Consider the following 19,564-nt stretch of genomic DNA (forward strand, 5'->3'; position numbering starts at 1 on the left):
CAGGCATCCATTTGGGTGGGAGTTGTCCAGAAAGCTACTTACCTCCAGTTGGTTTTTTTCCACCGTGATTTTACTGTACACTCTGTTTCCCTCATCGCCACACACTTTCTTCAGTTCCTCTCTGTTCAGGGAGAAAAGCTGAGCTCCAGTAAGGATGCCAAGGTGTTCCACTGTCCTGGGGAGACACAAAACGAGGAGATAGTTGTGTTATACGTGGCCTCTTGCCAAAGGCGAGGATTCAGAGATAACAGGGCTGGGAGCAGATGAAGTACAGCCCCTGCACCAGGACCTTTTCACATGCAAGGCCCTGGCGATGTGGCAGCTGTTGGGTAATGTGAGCTCTCAGTGGGGTTGACAGCAGGCCAGGAGGAGCGGGTGAAGCCAGTGTCACCCCGGCATCCAGTGCGTGCCCAGCCCCGTGGTACTGCAGTGGTTTCACGCCAGACGCATTGCATTTGGGGAGTGATCCTCCAGCTTCTCGTAGCGCACTGCACAGAGCGTGAGTTGTAACTTGGGACCCTTGCCCACATGCAGCGTTTTGGTCTGTGTGGCTGGGGCGATTTCTTAGCCCTGGCTGAGTATTTGTCTCTTCCTCAGCTGTACTTCAGGACAGCTTCTCCAGAGATGGGCAGTCATGTGGAATTTGCATTTCAGAGCCTCTCGGGTCATGGGGTTAGTTAGTGAGTTAATTATTTTTCCTCTAAGTTCAGTACTTTGAACTGGCTAACTGGGGCCAGATGAGCAGCAGTGGAGGATGTTGTTCAGCATTTGCCTGTCGGTTGTGTGGATGAGCAAGGCCCTTGCTTTATTTGCAGCTACTTGTGAGATCTTGCTGTACTGTAAGACAGCGTTTATTTGATAGTATAGAGGAACAAAAGGGATTTGATTTGTGCTGAATGTACTGGTTATATAGCCTACATTTAATATGATTGAAATCTAGTTTGCAACACAGTCTCTGTAAGTAAATCCAGCTGAAATGTTGCAAGCTGCCTACCCAACTCCTTTTTAAATGAAGGACCAGCATTTCATATGGCAGCGATGCAGATCTTACCCTTTGCTGAATGACTTTGCCTCCAGCCAAGCTTTGACTTCTTCAGCACTGGATTCGAAGGTGAGGGGCACAGAAACTTCCTGAGGCTTTTCCACTTTGAAATTCCTGTGGGGAGGCTGAATTTTACTGTTTGTAATCTTCTTTAGCAATTCATCATTCACTTCGTCCATTTGATGCAGAAGTTCTGTGGAAACAAGGCACACCTTTTAGAGCACAAGGCTAAGAGTGGAAATGAAACCAAGTCTTCAGTCACAAGTCCAGTTAAATTAATGTTTGCAGTGAAATTGTAAGAAAGATCAGAATGTGGCTCAGCATTATTATTAGCTTTGTAAACACATCAAAAGATAGTGCTTACTTTTGTGTTTTAGTTCTAAAGAACAAGTTCAAGTACTTAATTAGAGCAATAGGTTTGCTCTAATTTGACATTTTGGATCTTCAAACTTCAATCAAGAACAGATGGGATACCACCATGGTTTTGGAGACTGGCACACTGATGGAGCAGGATTTGCTTGCCTTTCCTCCCAGCTTTTCAACTTCATTTGGATTTTGAAACCTTGCTTTTCTCTCTGGGAGAAACCTATATTTCTACACTTTTTCTCCAGAATGATGGAGAGGAGAAATCACAAAAACAACAGCCAAATGCTCATCATCCGCACAGCAGTCACTGAATCTAAAAAGCTGCTTAAGAGTTTCATACAGTTTAACCGTCCCCCAGGATTTTGGCCCAAGATTTTGACCTCACTGCTTCAGCAATGTCCATTGGACTAATCAGAGAGTCTTGGAACAACTGCTACTGTTCCTAGGAAAAATGGAATTTCTAGCCCTGATGATGCCTTAATAGAGCTGTGTAATTGCTAGAGAAAAGTGCAGAGTGCCAACTGGCAGACTGAACTGTCTCATTTAAAGCAAATCTCCAAATCTTGCTTAACTGGGCAGAGGTTGGTCTGGTGTGAAAGAGGAGAGCTCACATCTACAGAGGCACTTGCTTTTAGCCAGCAGGAGCTAGGCTACCCATTGAAAATTCTTGTTCAAAAGCACTTACTGGGGGAAAAGTATATTATATTGGGTAAGATATTAGGATAAGGTTTTAATAAGAACATGTTCGTTTTGCATGACTGGTATCTATAGCAGGTGCTGGTAAGGACCCATATTTTAACCTATTTTATATAAATATATATACATGTTGCAATTGATCTCTTGTTTCTTGTGTTGCTAACCTATCCCGTTCATCACACCTCATTCAAAGCACATAAACCCCTCCCCAACACCACCTAGCAGAAGTTTACTCAGTGGTGTAAAACACCTGATCTGGCGGTGTCTTTGCTACCAGCGGTGCTGCCAGGTGGTGACAAGGGACCGACTCTCTGATGTCTTGCTCTGCTGTTGAGTTTTTGCTTTAGATCACCATCTTCCTGTTTTTGAGTTACTTAGTTCCCTTCAGACTATTGAAATAAGGAAACTGCCCTGTAAACTTTGCAGCAGAAAGGCGGGGAAAAACAGACCACATGAGACAGCAGTGGTCAGGGAGGCCTGACTATATGTTCTTCAGAACAGGTTCCCATTTTTGTATACCTCTATGTTGCCATTTATTTTCCTTCCTGTTGTCTCTTTGCTGTTACCCAATGTGGAAGGCCAAGCCTGGGATCACCAGAGTCTTGGTTTTGAGCTGTAGTCCTGCTCCCTCCACTTTTCAGTCCTCACTGCTACTCCTAATAAGTAATTCACTGACCCAAATCCTCAGCCCTCCAGCTTTTGCTGTGCAGCTAAATAGAAGTGGCAGGAAGCTTGAACTGGCAGTTCACTCATAAAACTCCCGTGACGCATCGTCCAGTATCACTTTTTCCATGAAACTCTTTAAGACTGCGAGGAAAATGACTTGGTGTTATGAATAGATGTGTGTCTGTGATGCTGGTGTTGTGGGGCCTTCCCTTGTCCCAAAAGGGCTTCTGCTTTCAGGAGTGTGCAGTAGGTGAAAGAGGATGAACCCTGGCTGTGGCCCTCAGCAGCCCGTTCGCTAGAAGTGTATTTAAGGCGGTGAGGTGTGCAGGGCTCCTGGTATTTCTCATGCTCTGTGATCCTCTATGGCTTGTGCAGGGTGTGGGAGGGATGTGAGTCTGGTATTGACAGATCTGGTGGCTGGGATTTCTCTGAAACCTTGTGAAGGAACAAACCAGGTGGGCACTGCGTGTGCGACTAGAGGAAAGGAAGCAAGAGAAAGGGCTTGGCCTGAATACCGATGGTCGCTTAGACACGCTTAAATCATGCTGGGGGGTGAAAGGAAGCTCTCTCCTTGGGAGGAAGGGGAGGGTTAAGCTGATATTAAATCACCTTTTTGCCTGCCTTTTCTCAGGCTCCCTGGGAGCCCATGGCATGAGTCACTAAGCTCCTCAGGACTGCTCTGTTGGCTGCTGCACTACTTGGAATTTCCTCTCTACATCACTGCCAGTCCCTTGCTTATCACTAAAAGGTGCAGCCACTCCTCGCACAAAGCCGTGTGAGAGGGGCCGTGTGTTTGGGTAGGTCACTGGCTACATGCACACAGCAACCAAAAATAGCAAATAGCATTATTGCAAAAGCCAAGAGAGAAAGAAAACAGGACAGAGAGCATGCAAAAGCACATGTTCACAGGAACTTTAAAATTAAGTCCTGAAACACAAAGCCGTGGTGCCAAGCTCTTGGGCTGCCTGAGCCTGCTGTGAGCACAGCGTGGGACACATACGTTCTTTGGCGTCCTGGGGAGAGTTGCGTGATAACATTTCACTTCCCCATTTATCCCCAGCATAGCTGGCCGGTAGCTTGTGAGTTGGGCTGGATGGTCCATAACCTCTGGGGCTCAGGTCTCCTTTGTACCTCTGGTTAGCCTAGATGATAAGAAAGAAAAGCAAGGTGTAAGATTTTCTTTACCGTTTTTTATTTTCTTTAACTTTTTGCCTCCCCCCAATGGTAACAAGGAGAGGGACAAATTGCCGTGTTCTCCCTGTGGTGATCTGGGACCCCTCAGCTGAGTCTCATGTGAATGCAGGAGGTGCTGTGTGGAACAAGTTTGACTCTGGGCTCTCATGGGAATTAACACAAACCAAACCAAAGGCTGAACGCGGCATGAAGGCATTTACACCCCTAGGAAGCATGTCACACTTGCCACGTGGAGAGGCATGGTGATTTATGTTTGCTTACTACTGCTGTGGGTGACTGCTGTCACGTGCGTGACTTGGCACTCTAGCCTTTTGCTGTGCAGAAATTACTGCTCATAGGACTTCTCTGGAGATGGAGAGCAAAGGAAGCAAAAAGATTCTAATAAAAAAAAAAAAACAAGCAGAAATCCCATTTGGAGCTAAAACATCAGTAACTGGATGTTGAGTGTGACTATTTCTAAGTGCCTGGAGCAGTCTGGAAAGAGGCTTTTGGTATTTTCATGATTAAACTAGCAAGGCTTTTGTCCAGAGGCCTACTGGGGCACTTTATGCCTTGCCCAAACTGAGAAATACAGAAGTGGGGAATCAATTCCATGCTTCCATAGGGCGTTTGGAGCTCTCCACCTCCACATTTTTAAAATACAAAGTGCTTGAGAACTATATTCACTTAATACTCAGATGGTATTTCCATCTACCTCCACTCCAGCAGCTTATTCCTGCTGCCAAACTGAACTGGATGAGAGAACTGTCGTTTTTTGATATAATCCCCAGTAAAAAACTTCAGTATTTTGGTGGCAAAATGTGCTTTCATGACTGCATTAGCTCTCTCATCCTGTTCACAGCACAGCCCTGAAACCAGCAGAGTTTCACAACAGAAGGTGATAAACCAGAGGCTGAGAAGTGAGTGGGTTTGGGGGGAAGGCACTGGCAAAAGGTGGAACTATTTCAAGCCACCATAGCCAGCAGATGTTTGGGGACACCTCAGTGTCACCTTTTCTGTGTTTGGGATGATAACACGTGGTGCTAGGCTTGGGGTGGGTGTCCCTTTGAGCGAGGGTCTCGCTTCATAGCAGGCTGCTGTCTGTCCCGTACCCCTGCTTGCCAGGTGCCACTGGCAGCAGGCAGCGTGCTTGGCATCTTGGAGCGGGAGAAAAGCACTAGGCTGCTGCATGGCAGGAGGAATAGGCTTTTTTTTGGGTAGGGGGGATAAATGGTGGGAAAATGTGGGAATTTTATTGTAGGAGACTCAGGACCCTGGCTCATCTACTTGTGAGGTTTCACGCTGTCCTGCACGTGGTATCCTAAGAAGTCCAGGGAGGTCTAATTACAAGGTTATGGTCAGTGACTGATTATGCCCTGCACCTGGCTACAGGTTAAATATCACCTGACTAGAGACCTGTTCGAGCTCTTCCAGTTTCACCTCATCCAGGATGTTATAAGGGACGTAACCAGCCTGTCCGCTCCGGTTGAGCAACTTCCACCACTGCTTATTTTCTTCCAACACCTGAGACAGAAAAAAATACAATTTTGGTAGTGAGAACATCAGATTTCTGGCATATATAAATGGCACATAGTGAAAAGAAACCAGGCAGTAATGTGAAGTTGCCAGAATAACATCACTGGGGCCAGGAGCTGACAAACAGATCTGTTGCACTCATTTGCAATTCAGGAGTGAAGGCTTTCCTGCAAAGCATCTGAACTTACCCTAATGGTGAGAGGAGAGCACCTCTGGGGTGCTTAAGAACTCATAGTTCCTACTTAATTTACTTGTTTCTCCATCTTTTTTCTTTATTTTTATTTTTCAGTGATTGATTTTGCATTCTCTTTTTGAATTAAAATAAAAGCAATTCCTGCCAAAGGTGCTAGAGGGTTATCATATGACTTGATCATGTGTCACATCATAACCATGATGTGGCGAGGAGATCACCCACTGCTGAGATATCTCCTATTGCACCTGTCCCCCTGCTCCTTTCAGCAGGCTTGTTTCTAAGCAGATTTAAAAAAAAATAATTTTATTTTTAAATAATCACTTTGCGGTAAGTAATCTCCCTGGAATGGGTGAGCTTTGCTGGTAGCTACAGTTTGAACATTTTGAAGTCTTCACCTCAAATCTTAGGTCCATTACGGTTAGTGCGTAGACCAAGTTGTGTCCTACCTTCTCCAGTGGTGCAGTAAGAGAGAAGTTATGAGAAAGGATTATTTTGTAGAAAAGAATTCCCTTTTTGGGGGACAGGAAGGGGAGACGATAATGAGCATAGGCCTGGTAAGTGCATGAGCAGTATACTACAATGACTTGTTTTCTTTCCTCCTCAGTACTTAAGAAAAGATGCTACTGACGTGTTTCAGCTGAGCAAATGACCCGAAGCATAGTCAGCTCTAGATTTGAACAAAGCTTTGTTGCTGCTCAGAAAATACCAAGCAAAAATGAGCTGGCACTTGGTAGTACCTTGAGATCTCTCTGCTGTTCCTAGAAAGGGGAGGAAGGCACACCTCTTCCCTGAGCACATTCACTTACCTCCAGGATTTCATCCTTAAGCACTGAGAGTTCATTGGCATTTCGCGCAGTGAAATCATAGTGGATTTTGGCATATCTCTTCGGCAGGGCCATTCCCTGCGCCTCAAAATTCCTGCAGGAGGGGAAAAAAAAAGGACTGATAATGGAGGCCAGTTGAATAACTAAGGCATTATAGGGCCACTGGCAAAAGGCAAGTGGTGATGGCTGACACCGTCATTGGTGACGGTGAGGCTGCTGCTTTCAGGTGAAAGAAAAGGCTTCTTCCCCTGTCAGTTGCTTTTCTGCTGCAGGAAGGACTGAGAAGACTGACAAAGCACAAAGAAATGCTCTCATTCTACCCCTTGTGAAAAAAGTTTGTGAAACACTCGTATCCTGATAAGTGGAAATGACTGTCCTGTGTGCCAAGGCAGAGGAGAACCAAGCACCAAAGCTGGGAGAAGGGTGTCAAACATGAGCACAGGTTGAACTGACTGGAAATCTGTGGCCTTTTTCATCAGGCAGTGCTGAGCTACTGAAACAGAATTCCACAGGTTCACAGGAAAAGTGAGTTTGAATGTTGCTGTTCTAAGATACCCTTAATGTGGGGAGGAACGTGTTCAAGTGTTTTGCTTGGAAATTTTTGACACAAGAATACACAGCTTTCAGTGTTAAACCGGCTTTTCATTTGGAGAGAGAGATGAAATAAATATGTTAGATTGTCAAATGTGGAGATCTGAAATGCAAGATTTTGTTTGGCCCAAACTGAAATGTTTTGGGTTTAAGTTTTGTTTTGTTTTGCCTGGCTTAGCAAAAATTTGCATATCTTATCTTTTTCTTCTCCAGCTAGGATGGGAGCATAGTATTATTTTTTAATTCCAAAAACATTTGCAGTGTGGAAAAACTGGCTTGCCTAGTTGCATAAGTGTATGCAGGAACTATTTTAGTGCACCTTCTGTGGATCTTCTGCTTATGACTTGCAACCAGCTGCACAATACAGAAGAGTCCCAGGTGCCCATATCCACAGTGAGCATGGCAACAGGGGAGATTCTCCTCCAGTGGAGCTACAGCAGTTTATATCAAGGTCGGTGTAACTCAGTGAAGGCAGTGCTTCCAGCACCGCTAGCAGCTATGTTTTTTAGTGTTATGTTTTTCCATTCCTGAGTTCTTGGTTTTGGTCCGTGATTTGTGGGTCTTGGTTTGGTGTATGATCTGTGGAAACTCCTTTGTTTGCAGACTACCGCTGAGGCATCCGTAAAACCCAACTTTGAAAAGCAAGTACATTGTTTAGTTTAGTTCTTTTTTTACGTTTAGTTTTAGTTCATTTTGCTGTCTTCATTAGGTAGCTTTTGGTGGCCTGAAAAAGGTTGAAACCATTGGCTCAGTGGTTTAATACCATGCATTGTCTTTAGTTCACTTCATTTGGGACAGTGCTTGGTCTACTCACAGCCACGTGCACTACAGAAGTTTGGAGCAGACCTTTAGACAGAGTGAATCCACCAGTCAAGAAGGGGAGTGGTGGCCTTACCCGGCAGTGCCTGAAGGCAGGGAGGGGGGCAAAAAGCCTGAGTTATGTAGAAATTACTTCTTTTGTAGCATTCCAGAAGGTAAATGAGTCACAAGAAAAGGGGACAGTTGGAGGAGTATGAGGATAATGTGCATTCTGCGTGCACCTAGGTTTTACGCGAGAGACATTTTCTGGCTATTGTAATATTGCTTGGGGCTTTCGTGATGCTTCTCTGCAGCCCGAAGCCCTGGTTTAGCTAATAATACTGATGCATGGGTGCTTTTGCTAATATAGGGTCTCTCGGTTAGAAAAGTGGTTCAAACTACCCAGAAGACAGTGTGAATACAGCAGGAAGTACGGCTGTCCGAGGACTGTGATCTTGGCAAACAACTGGGCGGACTTGGTTGAAGTCCGCTCTGGGCTGAAGAGGCATGGAAGCACATTCTCAATTTTAGCATCTGCTTCAGTGCCGTTAGCTTAGATGTTTTTTCTTAAATGTAACACAAGGGAAAGTTGCTGTTGTTAGTCTGAAAGGTAGGTAAAAAGGTAAAACACCTGTCCCAGGAGGAAGGACATCCTCACCTATTCCTCCGTGAGCTCACGCTGTAGTTAGGCTGGGTGGTGTCTCAGGGTCACCTTGGTAAAGTGGCACGCTGCTAATTTGTATTCCGGAACTCGATACTACTATTTGTCATTTCCCTCTGCTGAGACTAACAGGTGAAAATATTTCTTACGCAAAATGTCTACCAGTCACTTAAGATGGGCTTAAATTTCTCATGTAAACTAATTCCTTATTTTTCATAACATCACCGAGAAAAATGGAATTGGACAAGAGAATTTGTTACCGTAATTCTGTCTCCACTCAGCACACTGTATCTGTACTGTTTTATGTCCCACCAGGAACTTTATTGGGACAAATGGGAAGAATAAATTGTTTTGCTGATACGATTGGATTTGAGGATTTTGCTGTGAATTTGAGCTTTTTGTAATAGCAGTAGAGCTCATAAATCTTTTGGATTAAAATATGAAAACATGAAACAAACAGTCTGTCTTGCATCTATTTTCCAGTCTAGTGCTGGCTCTGGAAAAGTCCATGGTTAACTGCTTTGCTGTGTCTGGACATCAAGTCTTTAAAATTTCATGGATCATTAGTGTAATCTGGGCCTGTTCTTGGGCAGAGGGGAAGGCAGTTCAGAACTTCATGTCAAATTGCTGCAACGTGGAGTGGCAGAGAATTCATTTGTCCTTTTGGAAGAGTTTGAAACTCAGAGGTCTCAGGAAATATCCAAAGGCACATGCTGTTTAATTTCACTTTGGTGGGCTGATGTTCTGAAACAACATACTGGTAGACTAATGAAATCAGCCAATGTTTTTGCCTCTTATGGTGGAAAACACATGTAACCCATTTCCTTGTAGACCTGCTGATGATTAAAAGCAGACAGCTTGTCTGATCTTGGAGTTCTCTTGATCTTGTTAACAAGTCTGAATTTATAATGGCAGAGAGCGATCTGCCAGGATGCCAAATCATCCTGGTACCATGATGTGGCGCAGTGCGTGCTTATGAGGTTACCGAGGGGAGCCGAGGCACCATTTTGGTGCTGGTACGTTACCTATTTACATGCTGAGTTACGTTCTGCTTAAAGGCATCCACAGCTTGTGTCTGATCAGCTGTCTGGCCGCGTTTGAGTGAGGAGTTACGGTAAGGATATCCATTGGCTGATGATAGCTGGAAAGGTAAACATGGTGTCAATGCTACCAGGAAAGGGGAAAGCTGCATCAAAGAGAAAGGAAGGTGATGAATCTGGCCTTATTTGCTTTCTGTATTTAACTGGAGTGACCAGATCCAACTGAATTTTGAGTTGACTACTTGTTACACGCCATTGCAAACTCCATGGTCGCACAGAGGAGTCAGACCAGAATTGGAGGAAGCTGTCAGAAGTGCCTGACAGCTTTGCTCTCCCTGCAGTGCTGCTGGGTTCCCCTGGTGCCAAATCCAGAGGCCAGAGAAAATAGCTGCAGGCTGGGCAGATCCCTCTCACTCTGAAAAGGGGAGAGGAGAGGAAGGGTGAAAGGAAGAAAGGATGATCGGGAGCACGAGACTAACCTCTTCTTGCAAGTGTCCGATGTCTATTTCCCAGGGAGCTCCACGGAAGATTTCTATGGGTGGTTCCCAGCCATTGCGGAATTTGGGGATGTAGGTGGGAATGTTTGCTTCTCGGGGCCATTCAGCTCTAGGACATGAAGCAGGGAACATGGGGAATATGTGGTGAGGCTCACAAAGAGCATTTGTTGGAAAGCATCCAGTACTGCTTGTCAGGGAGAGGCAGGGGCATTGGAGCATCCCTCTGACATGGCCATAAAATCAAGCACCCCCTTTGCCTTTCTTAAGAGCTCGGGGAGCCTGGTGAGATGGCAACTCTGTCCTCACCTGGATCTGGTCCATGTCTCTCCCAGCGACTCCCAGAGGCTTATCTCTTTTGGTGTCAGGTGTCCTCTGAGGAAATCTGTGGCATCTTTAGACAGAAGCGGGCTGACAACAGACCTGGCAAGCTCAGGGCCAGCACAGCTATTGACGATCTAGATTACACACAAACACAAATATGAGAGATACTGCAGGAAAGGTTCCAAATATCATAGCAGCACACATACAAGAATAGAAATCTAAGACAGAAAAATCAGTCGCTCTGATCGTTTGGAGTCCCTGTCCCTGCCCACTCCAAAGGAAGCCAATATACCCTCCATGGCAAGTACCTCTAAAACCAGACTAATTCATATCGGACTCGCATTTCCAAAGCTCTCCTCTGTGCCTTCATATGTAAGGGTGAGGTTTCACGACACAGATGAACTAAATTAATGGTTTGCTGCTACCTAAAAGGAATGCTGTATTCCCTCAGTATCCCCTTTCTATCCTTGTACTGTACTGTATTTGATTAGCAGATTAATTAAAAACAAACAAAAACCAAATAAAACCAGACAAATAAGGCAAATAATTGTTGGCTAAGTTCTCCACGGTATAAAATTAAAGCCAGAGGGCAACCCTTCATGTCAAGGTATGGCCTGACTCTTTTTGGCAGCAGCTGATTTTTAGATCAGTTCAGTTGTCTCAAGAAACATCAGTCTAAACCTTTGCATAACACAGGAGTTTTTCTATTGGAGTCAAAGCAGGGTTTAATCTAAAAATTAGTCGTTGTTGGAGACAGGATCACAAGCTGCCACATTAAAAAATGGAAAATTGCTTGGTATTTCTGCGTCACTTCTGGCTTCTTTTTCAAGTTGGGAATCCTGCATCTTCCTTTCAGTGCAAATACTGAGCCATGTTTACCTGAAGGTGAGATCAGGCAGATTCCCAATAAGAACCGTAAGTTGCCTTGCACTGCTCACAGTAATTCTTTATTAATGTGGTGGAAAGATTTGTATTTGCTAAGGTTTATGTGTTTAATTCAAGCTGGGTATCAGATCAGAGACCAGAAACACTGACGTTGTTACTTCTGGACTTTACTGAGACAGTTTTGGGCAGTTCTGAGCAACCTGCTGGCTCTTCTGCATAATTTAGCTGCCTGTAAGTGCAAAAGCGGCATTAGAAATAAAAAGTGAATTCACAGCAAAACCCATGAGTTAGGTTTACCAGTTCCAGTGGTCCAAATAGGAAATGCACCAACTCTGAAGCGCTTGGGTTCTGGATGTGCTTTCTCAGTTTGGCCTGAAAAGATGAAGGAAAATCCAGTTTAATCCTAACCTGGTTTTGGCTCCTCTTCTGTGACATGGAGGGATTGTTGCTGACTGATATTTGCTAGATTTAATAATGCAGCCTGAAAATAAAGGGAACTGTTAACAGTGTTCTTGAAATCAGGAAAGAAAACTAAGTGACTGGGGAGTAGGAATCATTCAGTTTTCAATCATTTCTATTTTGTGTTCATTTCTAACAGCCTTAACTTTCAGAAGGGGTGGAGTACCTACTGTATTAAAAGTCAGTCCATTTGAAGCTATTTTGAGCAGAAACAGAAAACCTTGGTTTACTTTGAAAAACCTTAGGGAGGAAGGGCCAGGCCTGTAGCTTCTGACTCTTGCAAAGCTGAAAATGCCGTTAGTTGCTGGGAACGAATACAACAGAGCGAGTGTTTTGCCTTCTTCAGCAAGGTCTTGCCTGCAGCACCTGGAGCTGCCCTGGACCCTGGGATGTGTGGCGTTTGGAGGAGTCGCTGCTGGAATGGAGGAATGAATGCTTCGGGTTACCTGGCTGTAAGAACTGAGCTGAGCTGTGGTGAGAAACCGCTTCAAGTTGTGCTTCCTTTCTACTGTATTTTGTGTCCTGTGCTATTGGCATTGCTGCAATGGAAAACATCCCCCTTCCCCTTCCGAAACGCGAGGCCTAGTCATTTCAAATGCTGGTGATTAAACATTAACGCAGAGCGGAAAGCGTGAAATAATTGATGGCAACGAGGCGCCTAAAGGAAGCGGCACTTCGCAAGGACGCAGGCACGGGGCATGTGACAGCGTGGGGCAGATATGCCGCTGCTCCACTGCTGATTCCCCCCTCGCCTTCTTACATTCCCCAGCCTCTCGCCTCCTCTTTGTGGGTTTGTGGACCAAGGCTGGATTGCAGGGAGAGCCAGAGCACGTGGCTGAATTTCCTACATGTTAGTTCCTGCGCTGCTCTCAGGGGAGCAGCTGCAATGCTGAGCTTGGCGGGGCACTTGTGGCTGTGTTACACGACTGGCACAGCGGCTGGTGTGGGACACCAGCCCCAACGTGCCATGCCTAAGGGTTTAGCTGACCACACCAGCCCCGCTGTATCCATCTCGGCTGTGCCAGCAGTCAGAAAGGGCTGGGGTGCAGCAGCCATCATTTCTTGACGCTTGGAGAATCCTCAGCTGCCTCTGCAGAGCAGCCTTTGCATCGGGCTGTGGATGCGTGGCATGGCCCTAGCAGGGCGCCTGATCGGTTTGTGTGGGAGCAGTTGTTGCTGGCCAAAGCTGCCACCTCCAAGACTCAGTTCTGGTCCTGAGCGAGCAAAAATGTGTGAATGCTCGCTTCTAAAGGAAAAGGTTGCAGCTCAGTGTCCTGCCTTAGGCTTGTTTACAGTCTCTGTGGTTTCCTTACTAATAACGTCTCAGGAAGGATCTTGTTCACTGGGCAAGTTCGGTCAGAGATGACAATCTCCTTCTGGCTCATTACCCTCCTGGTCTCACACACTTAACTAAGCAGAGCTGGGAACATGTCTGTGCTCCAGCTTTTCATCCCCTTCTTGACATCTCCCAGTGCAGCTCCTCCAGGGGAGAAACAGTGGAGGATCCAGAAACCTCGGGGCAATGAGGGACATCAGTTATGGATAACCAGAGACTTTTCAGGACCCTGGCTGAGCAGCTTCACTGCTGCTCTTTAGACAGGATCAGGTGAGAACAATTTAAAGTAGATAAGACTTTTTTTTTTCTTTTTTTTTTTTTTTTTTAATATTTACAGTTCTGGTTTGTGCCTCAGAAGGATAACAGGGACTAGAGCTCTCACAAAATTACGCAGATTTTCAAAGGCCACAAGCAAAAACGAGTATCATGAGTGGAGACGCCTGTATAAGCCTTTGCACAGCTGTCAGCACAGCAGGCACACTGGTTCTTGAATCTGCAAGCCCATGACTTCACAAGTGCTCTAAGCCAGGATTGCATCAGAAGGGAGCTGCGGGCACTGCAGGGCCCCAGCTGCTCAGTCCCTCCTGCGCTGCCGTTCCCTGAGGGAACGTGCACTCTGCAGCTGCAGGGTGAGCCTGGCTAGGGAACTGGTCTGACTTTAGCATTACCAAAAGAAATTGGTTGGTTTTCACGTGTATGACCTCTTCAGCCACGTGCCGGGGCACAATTGCTTGGCCTGGCATAGAGAGAAAGGAGGCACAGGGAGATGGAGAGGAATAGTTGGCTCCTTCCAGCAGCACAGCTGCACCTCAGCTCACAGCGTTTGTGGAATGGGTCCTAGGGCCTGCTGCGTGGGCACCACGGTGCTGGCTTTTCACAGGCAGCAGGAAGGCGCGTGCATTTTTCAGACGTGGACTTTAGGCTTCTAGTTTCAGTTTAACAACTTGGCCCAAGAAACCTGCACAAGCCTCGCACAATGTTTGGTTTGTGGTTGCTTCTGGCAGAGGAATATGGAATTCACACCTTTGTCCCTTGACAGTGTTTTTCAGTACAAATTTCGCTTCAAATGCTTAGTACGGCAATATATGGGAAACAGCCCTACCCCTGCATAAGACAAAAATATCCTCTGTCTTACCAAGAGGTTAAAAGCCAATTTGGTTTTCTGGAAGCAGTCGATGAACTCAGCCTCGTTCGGGGGTCTTGCTCGAAGAGTCAGCACGCCCTCTTTTATGAGAAGGTGGAGAGAAAGGCACTTTAATTAGAGTGTCCCCTTCCAGAGAGGGGTTCGTCTTGCTGGCATGCAGAAGAGACAGCAATAACAGGTATGGAGACTAGAACTACTAAAAATCAAGGGTTTGAGAATAGTCAGATGTCTTTCTCTGTGCTGGAGGCTTCACAAGGCTCTGTGTGCTCTACACTAGGTCCCCAGTGACCAGCAGGACCTCCCAGACTGTTCTGTCTGCTGTCGGGTCCATAGCAGCACTGCTGCACCGACCTGCCCTTGCTAAGGTGTGAACTGAGCTTTCATCCCAACCCTCACCTGTGCCCCCACATTCCCCATTTGTTGTAGCTGCTGCACTGTACCTGCTGGCCCTTTCTTCTTGTTCTTCTTCCCTTTCTTCCTTTGATTGAGCTGTTTGAATGCCTCTGCAGCCTTCTGAAGCCTGGCGACAAACACTTCGATATCATCCAGAGTGCAGTTCAGGATTTGCTGTGAGGACAGAAATGCAATGAACCCAGGTGGAAAAAGCCAAAACTGCACACAGCCAGGAAGCCTGAATCCCCGAGTGCCTCGATGTGTACCCGCTTCATTTCCCGGAAGAATGCGCAGGAATGGGGAATCCAGGCATGAAATTAATCTGGATTCATCGCTTTCCATACACAAAGCCGTGCCTGTTTCGTGTGCTGTACTTGCCAATGTAATAACTGAGCACTGGCTGATGGACATCTGGAGAATAACCCCAAGAGTAGACTATGGATCAGGGAGAAGCAGACCTTCTAAAATCAGCACAGTTACCTCAGGTCGAAGGAGATTGCACCTAACCAGTGATGGAGCTTTGCTTTTGCTCCCCTTATCTTTCTAAGCAGTAGGTATCAGCTGAACAATGACTGAACTATGCATAAAATGCTTGGTGGTGGAGGAGGAGCCCCTTGCTTCCTTCCTCTCTTCCCCCATCCCTTCCGCCTATTGACTGTGCACTGTTCTTGCTACCAACCGTTTCTTTTTCAATCTTCTGTGCTAAGATGATTCGGGACTCTTCATGGTCCTGGGAGGCAGATCCTCGTCGTTCATAGTCTGCAAACAAGGAAAGGGAGAGAAAAATATTTTTACCATCAAAGGTTGAAGATGGACTCCATTAAATGCAGGGACCGATGGGATGGTCGCTTCTGGCTGGGTTTGTTCATTCCTTTATTTTGAAAGCACCTCAGAAGACCGCAAAGGTGATCAAAGTTGCCAATTAAACCTTCCAAGTGTCACAGCAGCTGCCCCCAGCCTTGTGTGTCAGTATGCTGCATGTTTTCAGACACCAGCACTGGATGAATGGTGAGGAGCAGCCAGCTGCTGGTACAGGCAGAGACCTGCACGCCCAGGTCCCAGCGGCTGCCAGTCACTGACTCCTTTGCCTTTGACGCATTAAGCTGCCTTACACCTGCCGAGGAGCTGCCCCTTGCACTGCTGAGCACTCCACGGGTACGTCACGCAGGGTCAGAGCGGCTCCAACCCTCTCCTCTAACCCCCTGCTCCCTGCAGGAGCCTTGCTTGTGGCAGGGATGCCAGCTCAGCTAGCTGCCCATCAAGAAAGAAGAAATAAGACCTGGAGAGGAATGCAATGGCCCCTTGCTAGAAAACAGCACACCAGGAATTCTGCATGATTGATATTTAGGCAGGCCCAGGCAAAAAACAGCATTTTTCTACAAACTCATGTGCAATGTCTCAAGTGTTTTTAATCACTATTAAAAAAACTCACAAAAATAAAAACCACAGGTACCTCCCAGCTTCCAGAAGGCAGACACTCAGTGGGACAGCAATATTTCAGCGTGAGCACTTGCTCAGGCGGCCTCTTGTGACAACAATAATGTGTCAGCTCAGTGAAATGGGCTCTGAAAAGGCCAGCACAGCTGATGTTCGGGCAGCGGGATATATCAAGTGGGAGAATTGGGGAGGCAGTTCTGGCAGAGGGCTGGGGAAATTGTACGTCATCTTTAGGCATTAAGATGAGATGATTAATTTTGACAGGTTTTGTAGAAAAAGCAGTAAGGCACGTTTCAAAGGAGAAATGATCCCAGCAAACAGACATCATTCAAAGCTTTCTCCTGACTCCTGCTTTTGTGCCGGGCTCTCTTTTCTCAGATCCAGACATCCTGCCTGAGTAAATGCCCAGCTGTGCTGGTGGGAGCAATAGACTTAAACCTTTATGTTAAGCCTACTGGGAGGGCAGGGTTAAGGGTGGCTGTTACATGGAAAACTGCTGTGCGTCAGAATATAGATGTTGAGAGATGATCCAGCTCTGAAATAGAAATCTGATTTTCATTATGCAAAGCTGGACCTAAAATAGGCTCTTCATTCAAGAGGCTGGATCATCTGCTTGGCTTCAGTTCTCAGCCGAGGGAAATGAGTGTTTGCTCTCCTCAACTGGTATTCAGAGTTTCTTACTGTACCCTGCTTATAGATTTTCCTTGAGCCTAGAAATTAATCCCAAGAGAAGCTGGTACAATTGGCAGTGGTAAGAAAGGGTTAGAGTTTGCTGGTCATTTTAGTCAATCTGAGCTTTATTTCAGAGAAGGAGCTTATTTCTGTTACTGGGAACTTCTTTATCCAAAGAGAACTACAAGTTTTCTCCAGACAGCTCAAACTGGGATGAAGTTGGGATGGTTTTGGAGTATGGGGTAAGTTCAGATCTGCCTTTTTACCCTCCACTCTGGTATTCATGCAAACCACCTGACTTCTGTGGGTGAAATCTTGGTTCTTGTGAAGTCAGCAGGGCCAGGGATGTGCCTTTCTGGCCAGATCTGTCTTGTCTGTACGTTTTAAGATCAGCAGTGCCTGGTCCAAGCCTCATGCGATTGCTGTTTGGTAACAGCGTGTCACCTCTTTTGGGAATTTCAGTGTATTTACTGTTGCTTCATAACATAGTGAAAAGACATTGGGCAGCGATGCTGGGGGTGAAATGACCACAGGCTGTTTCAGGAGGGTGGGCTGCCCAGGCTAACGAGCTGCCATCCTCAGGACAGACCCGCTGAGCTCTCCCAGTACCTGGTTCATACTGGGAAGGGGGTGCCACCCGGTTCCTGTTCATCGCTGGCCCTCGCATGTCGTGCTGGATCGGGATGGGAGCCGGCCCTTGTGGTGGTGGGAGGATAGACTGTCTCTGCCTGATCTTTTCTTGGTTTGCTCTGCAAGGCAAACAACAGAGAACAACCCCTGTCAGAGGCTGACGATCCTATTTCCAAGAGAGCAGTGTGCGAATGCACTAGCCTGAGCAGGGGTACGTGCTCGGGGTGATGCTGTGTGCTCTGGCTGCCTTTCCCCCGTGCCCTGAGGCTTGCAGGTTTGGGAGGGGTGGCTGTGAGGGGACAGCAAGCGTCTTTGGGTAAGGAGAGCTGCAGCACCTGACTGGTTTAAATGGAGCTTGCAGCGTGTGGTCTGGAAGGCCTGTTCTTCCAGCGCACACCAGCTGGTAGCCGTGTAGGGCTGTTTCGGCTGGTGCTTTAGAGCAGGGAGTGTCTGTGAGGCTGGTGAGATTCCTTGCACAGAGTCAGCAGCACAAACCATTGGGGGGGGGTATATCACAGCAGCCAGGAGGCCTGCTTTGAAGTCTGTCAGCAGAAGAGTTCCCTCGGAGTGATTTGCTTCAGGGTGTAAAATCTCCTAGGGGTGGTTTATGTGAGATGGAGACTCCGTTCCCAGGCATGTAAACCAAGGATATATTTTGAGCAAGGAAATGCAAAGAACAGCCAAAATTCATATCCTTTTTGTAAATAGCAGCGAACCTCAGCTAAGCCCGCACGAGTGTGCTTCTTGTCTGGGTCCTCTTGAAGAGGGAGGCTGGCCTGGCAGTCACTGCATTCTGAGTGTTCTCTGCAAGGGATGTGATTTGGGGGATTTTGTTACTCCCAGCTCTACCCTGTAGTACTTACTTGAGCGTCTGTGGTCTTACTTTCTTCCCATGCTTGTGGTCTGCCAGGGCGCTTTCTATGTCTTCATGGACCATCTCCGCCTTAAAGATAAAACAGGGATGTTTTACTAAAGGACTGTGCTTTGGAAAATTTGAATTGAAGGCTCCAAGTGGGCAAAGGAAGAAATGGCTGGCAGAGAGCTAGGAGCATATCTCATTCTGTTACCCGATTGCTTGGCTGTGGTGTAAGCTGCACAAGACTGGCAGTGTTGGGGAGGCAGGAGCCTTGAGAGGTTAATGTGAAGGCATCGATACCTGGGCAGGCCTCTAGGGCATCTCATGGCTTCCTCTGCTGTCAGAGCCTGGAAAAGTCTGGCAGGGGGTCAAGCAGCGAGTGCCTGTGCAGCACAAGGTGCAGTCGGATGCTGTGCTGCTGGGATGGCTGTGCCTGAAGGCACTGCTGCCACGAGTGGGAGAGATGGCTTAGGATGGACCTTTTCCTTTGGGAAAGCCAGCTGCAGGCCACAGTAGCCCCATCTCACAGCACACCCCACTCGCATCCCGCTGGCAAGGAGGGCTCTGCTCACCTCCACCTCGTCGCAGTTGAAGAAGTGGATGTCAGGTTTGTGCTGCTCCGAATCCTGGCACACCAGGAGGAGGATGGAGGAATAGCGCATCTGATTCAGCACCGTCTGGCAGTGCTGGACTGTCGGCAGCGGGAAGTCCTCCAGCTCCTCCTGGAAAGGAAGAAGGAAGAGGCTGGGCAACGGGGATCTCTTGAACTCCTGGGATCCCTTCTTAAGGAGAGAGACCTGACAGAGCTTGTGCTTCTCAGCAGGGATTTGCTGGGCTCTTCAAATACTCATGTGGCAGTCTGCAAAGGGACAGTGGCTTGGGACTACGTAGGACCAGGAAAGAGGTGGATGGGAAACAGAACTCTTGTTCTCCTGAGTTCCTGAATATGGGGGCCCAGTGGGAGACTTGAACAACTTGAGCTCTCTTGCTCACTGTCATCTTACTGGTGTGCTTTATCTGCCCCAGTATCATGCATCCCAGCATCCCAGCGGAAAGATGCTTTCAGGGTAAGGGCAGCGAGGAGTCTGCCCTTCCATTGACTCTTGGATGACCTTGGGCAAATCTTTTTTAGTTTCTCCCTGCTAAACTTAGCACAGTACCCCCCTTCTCCTACTGTCTGGCTGCTCTTTCCCATCAGATTAGGTGCCCTGTGCGCACGTACATGTATTGCTATCAAAATGGGGCACTGTTCTCAAGCAGGGGACCCTGCGTGTTATTTTAATACCAGTAACAGGTCCTTCCCTCTCTGCTCATGCTATATGCAGGTCTCTGTGGACCTGTAAATCTG

General features: G+C 47.0%; 1 protein-coding gene across 1 annotated transcript in view; it reads right to left on the minus strand.

The window, feature by feature from the left end:
• The window catches only part of EPS8L2 (EPS8 like 2), a 65,072-nt gene that overhangs the window by 2,638 nt on the left and 42,870 nt on the right, over positions 1-19,564 (minus strand). Inside the window, exons 6-20 of the mRNA XM_040558797.1 lie at positions 18,789-18,938; positions 18,224-18,303; positions 17,340-17,479; positions 15,301-15,380; positions 14,669-14,795; positions 14,220-14,308; positions 11,587-11,661; positions 10,390-10,538; positions 10,066-10,192; positions 9,572-9,687; positions 6,479-6,590; positions 5,360-5,467; positions 3,771-3,912; positions 1,052-1,235; positions 43-175 (exon numbers count right to left, since the gene is read on the minus strand). Coding sequence (XP_040414731.1) covers positions 43-175; positions 1,052-1,235; positions 3,771-3,912; positions 5,360-5,467; positions 6,479-6,590; positions 9,572-9,687; positions 10,066-10,192; positions 10,390-10,538; positions 11,587-11,661; positions 14,220-14,308; positions 14,669-14,795; positions 15,301-15,380; positions 17,340-17,479; positions 18,224-18,303; positions 18,789-18,938 — 1,812 coding nt within the window. The remainder of the gene's footprint in view (positions 1-42; positions 176-1,051; positions 1,236-3,770; positions 3,913-5,359; positions 5,468-6,478; positions 6,591-9,571; positions 9,688-10,065; positions 10,193-10,389; positions 10,539-11,586; positions 11,662-14,219; positions 14,309-14,668; positions 14,796-15,300; positions 15,381-17,339; positions 17,480-18,223; positions 18,304-18,788; positions 18,939-19,564) is intronic.

Source organism: Cygnus olor, chromosome 5 (assembly GCF_009769625.2).
Source record: "Cygnus olor isolate bCygOlo1 chromosome 5, bCygOlo1.pri.v2, whole genome shotgun sequence".
NCBI lineage: Eukaryota > Metazoa > Chordata > Aves > Anseriformes > Anatidae > Cygnus > Cygnus olor.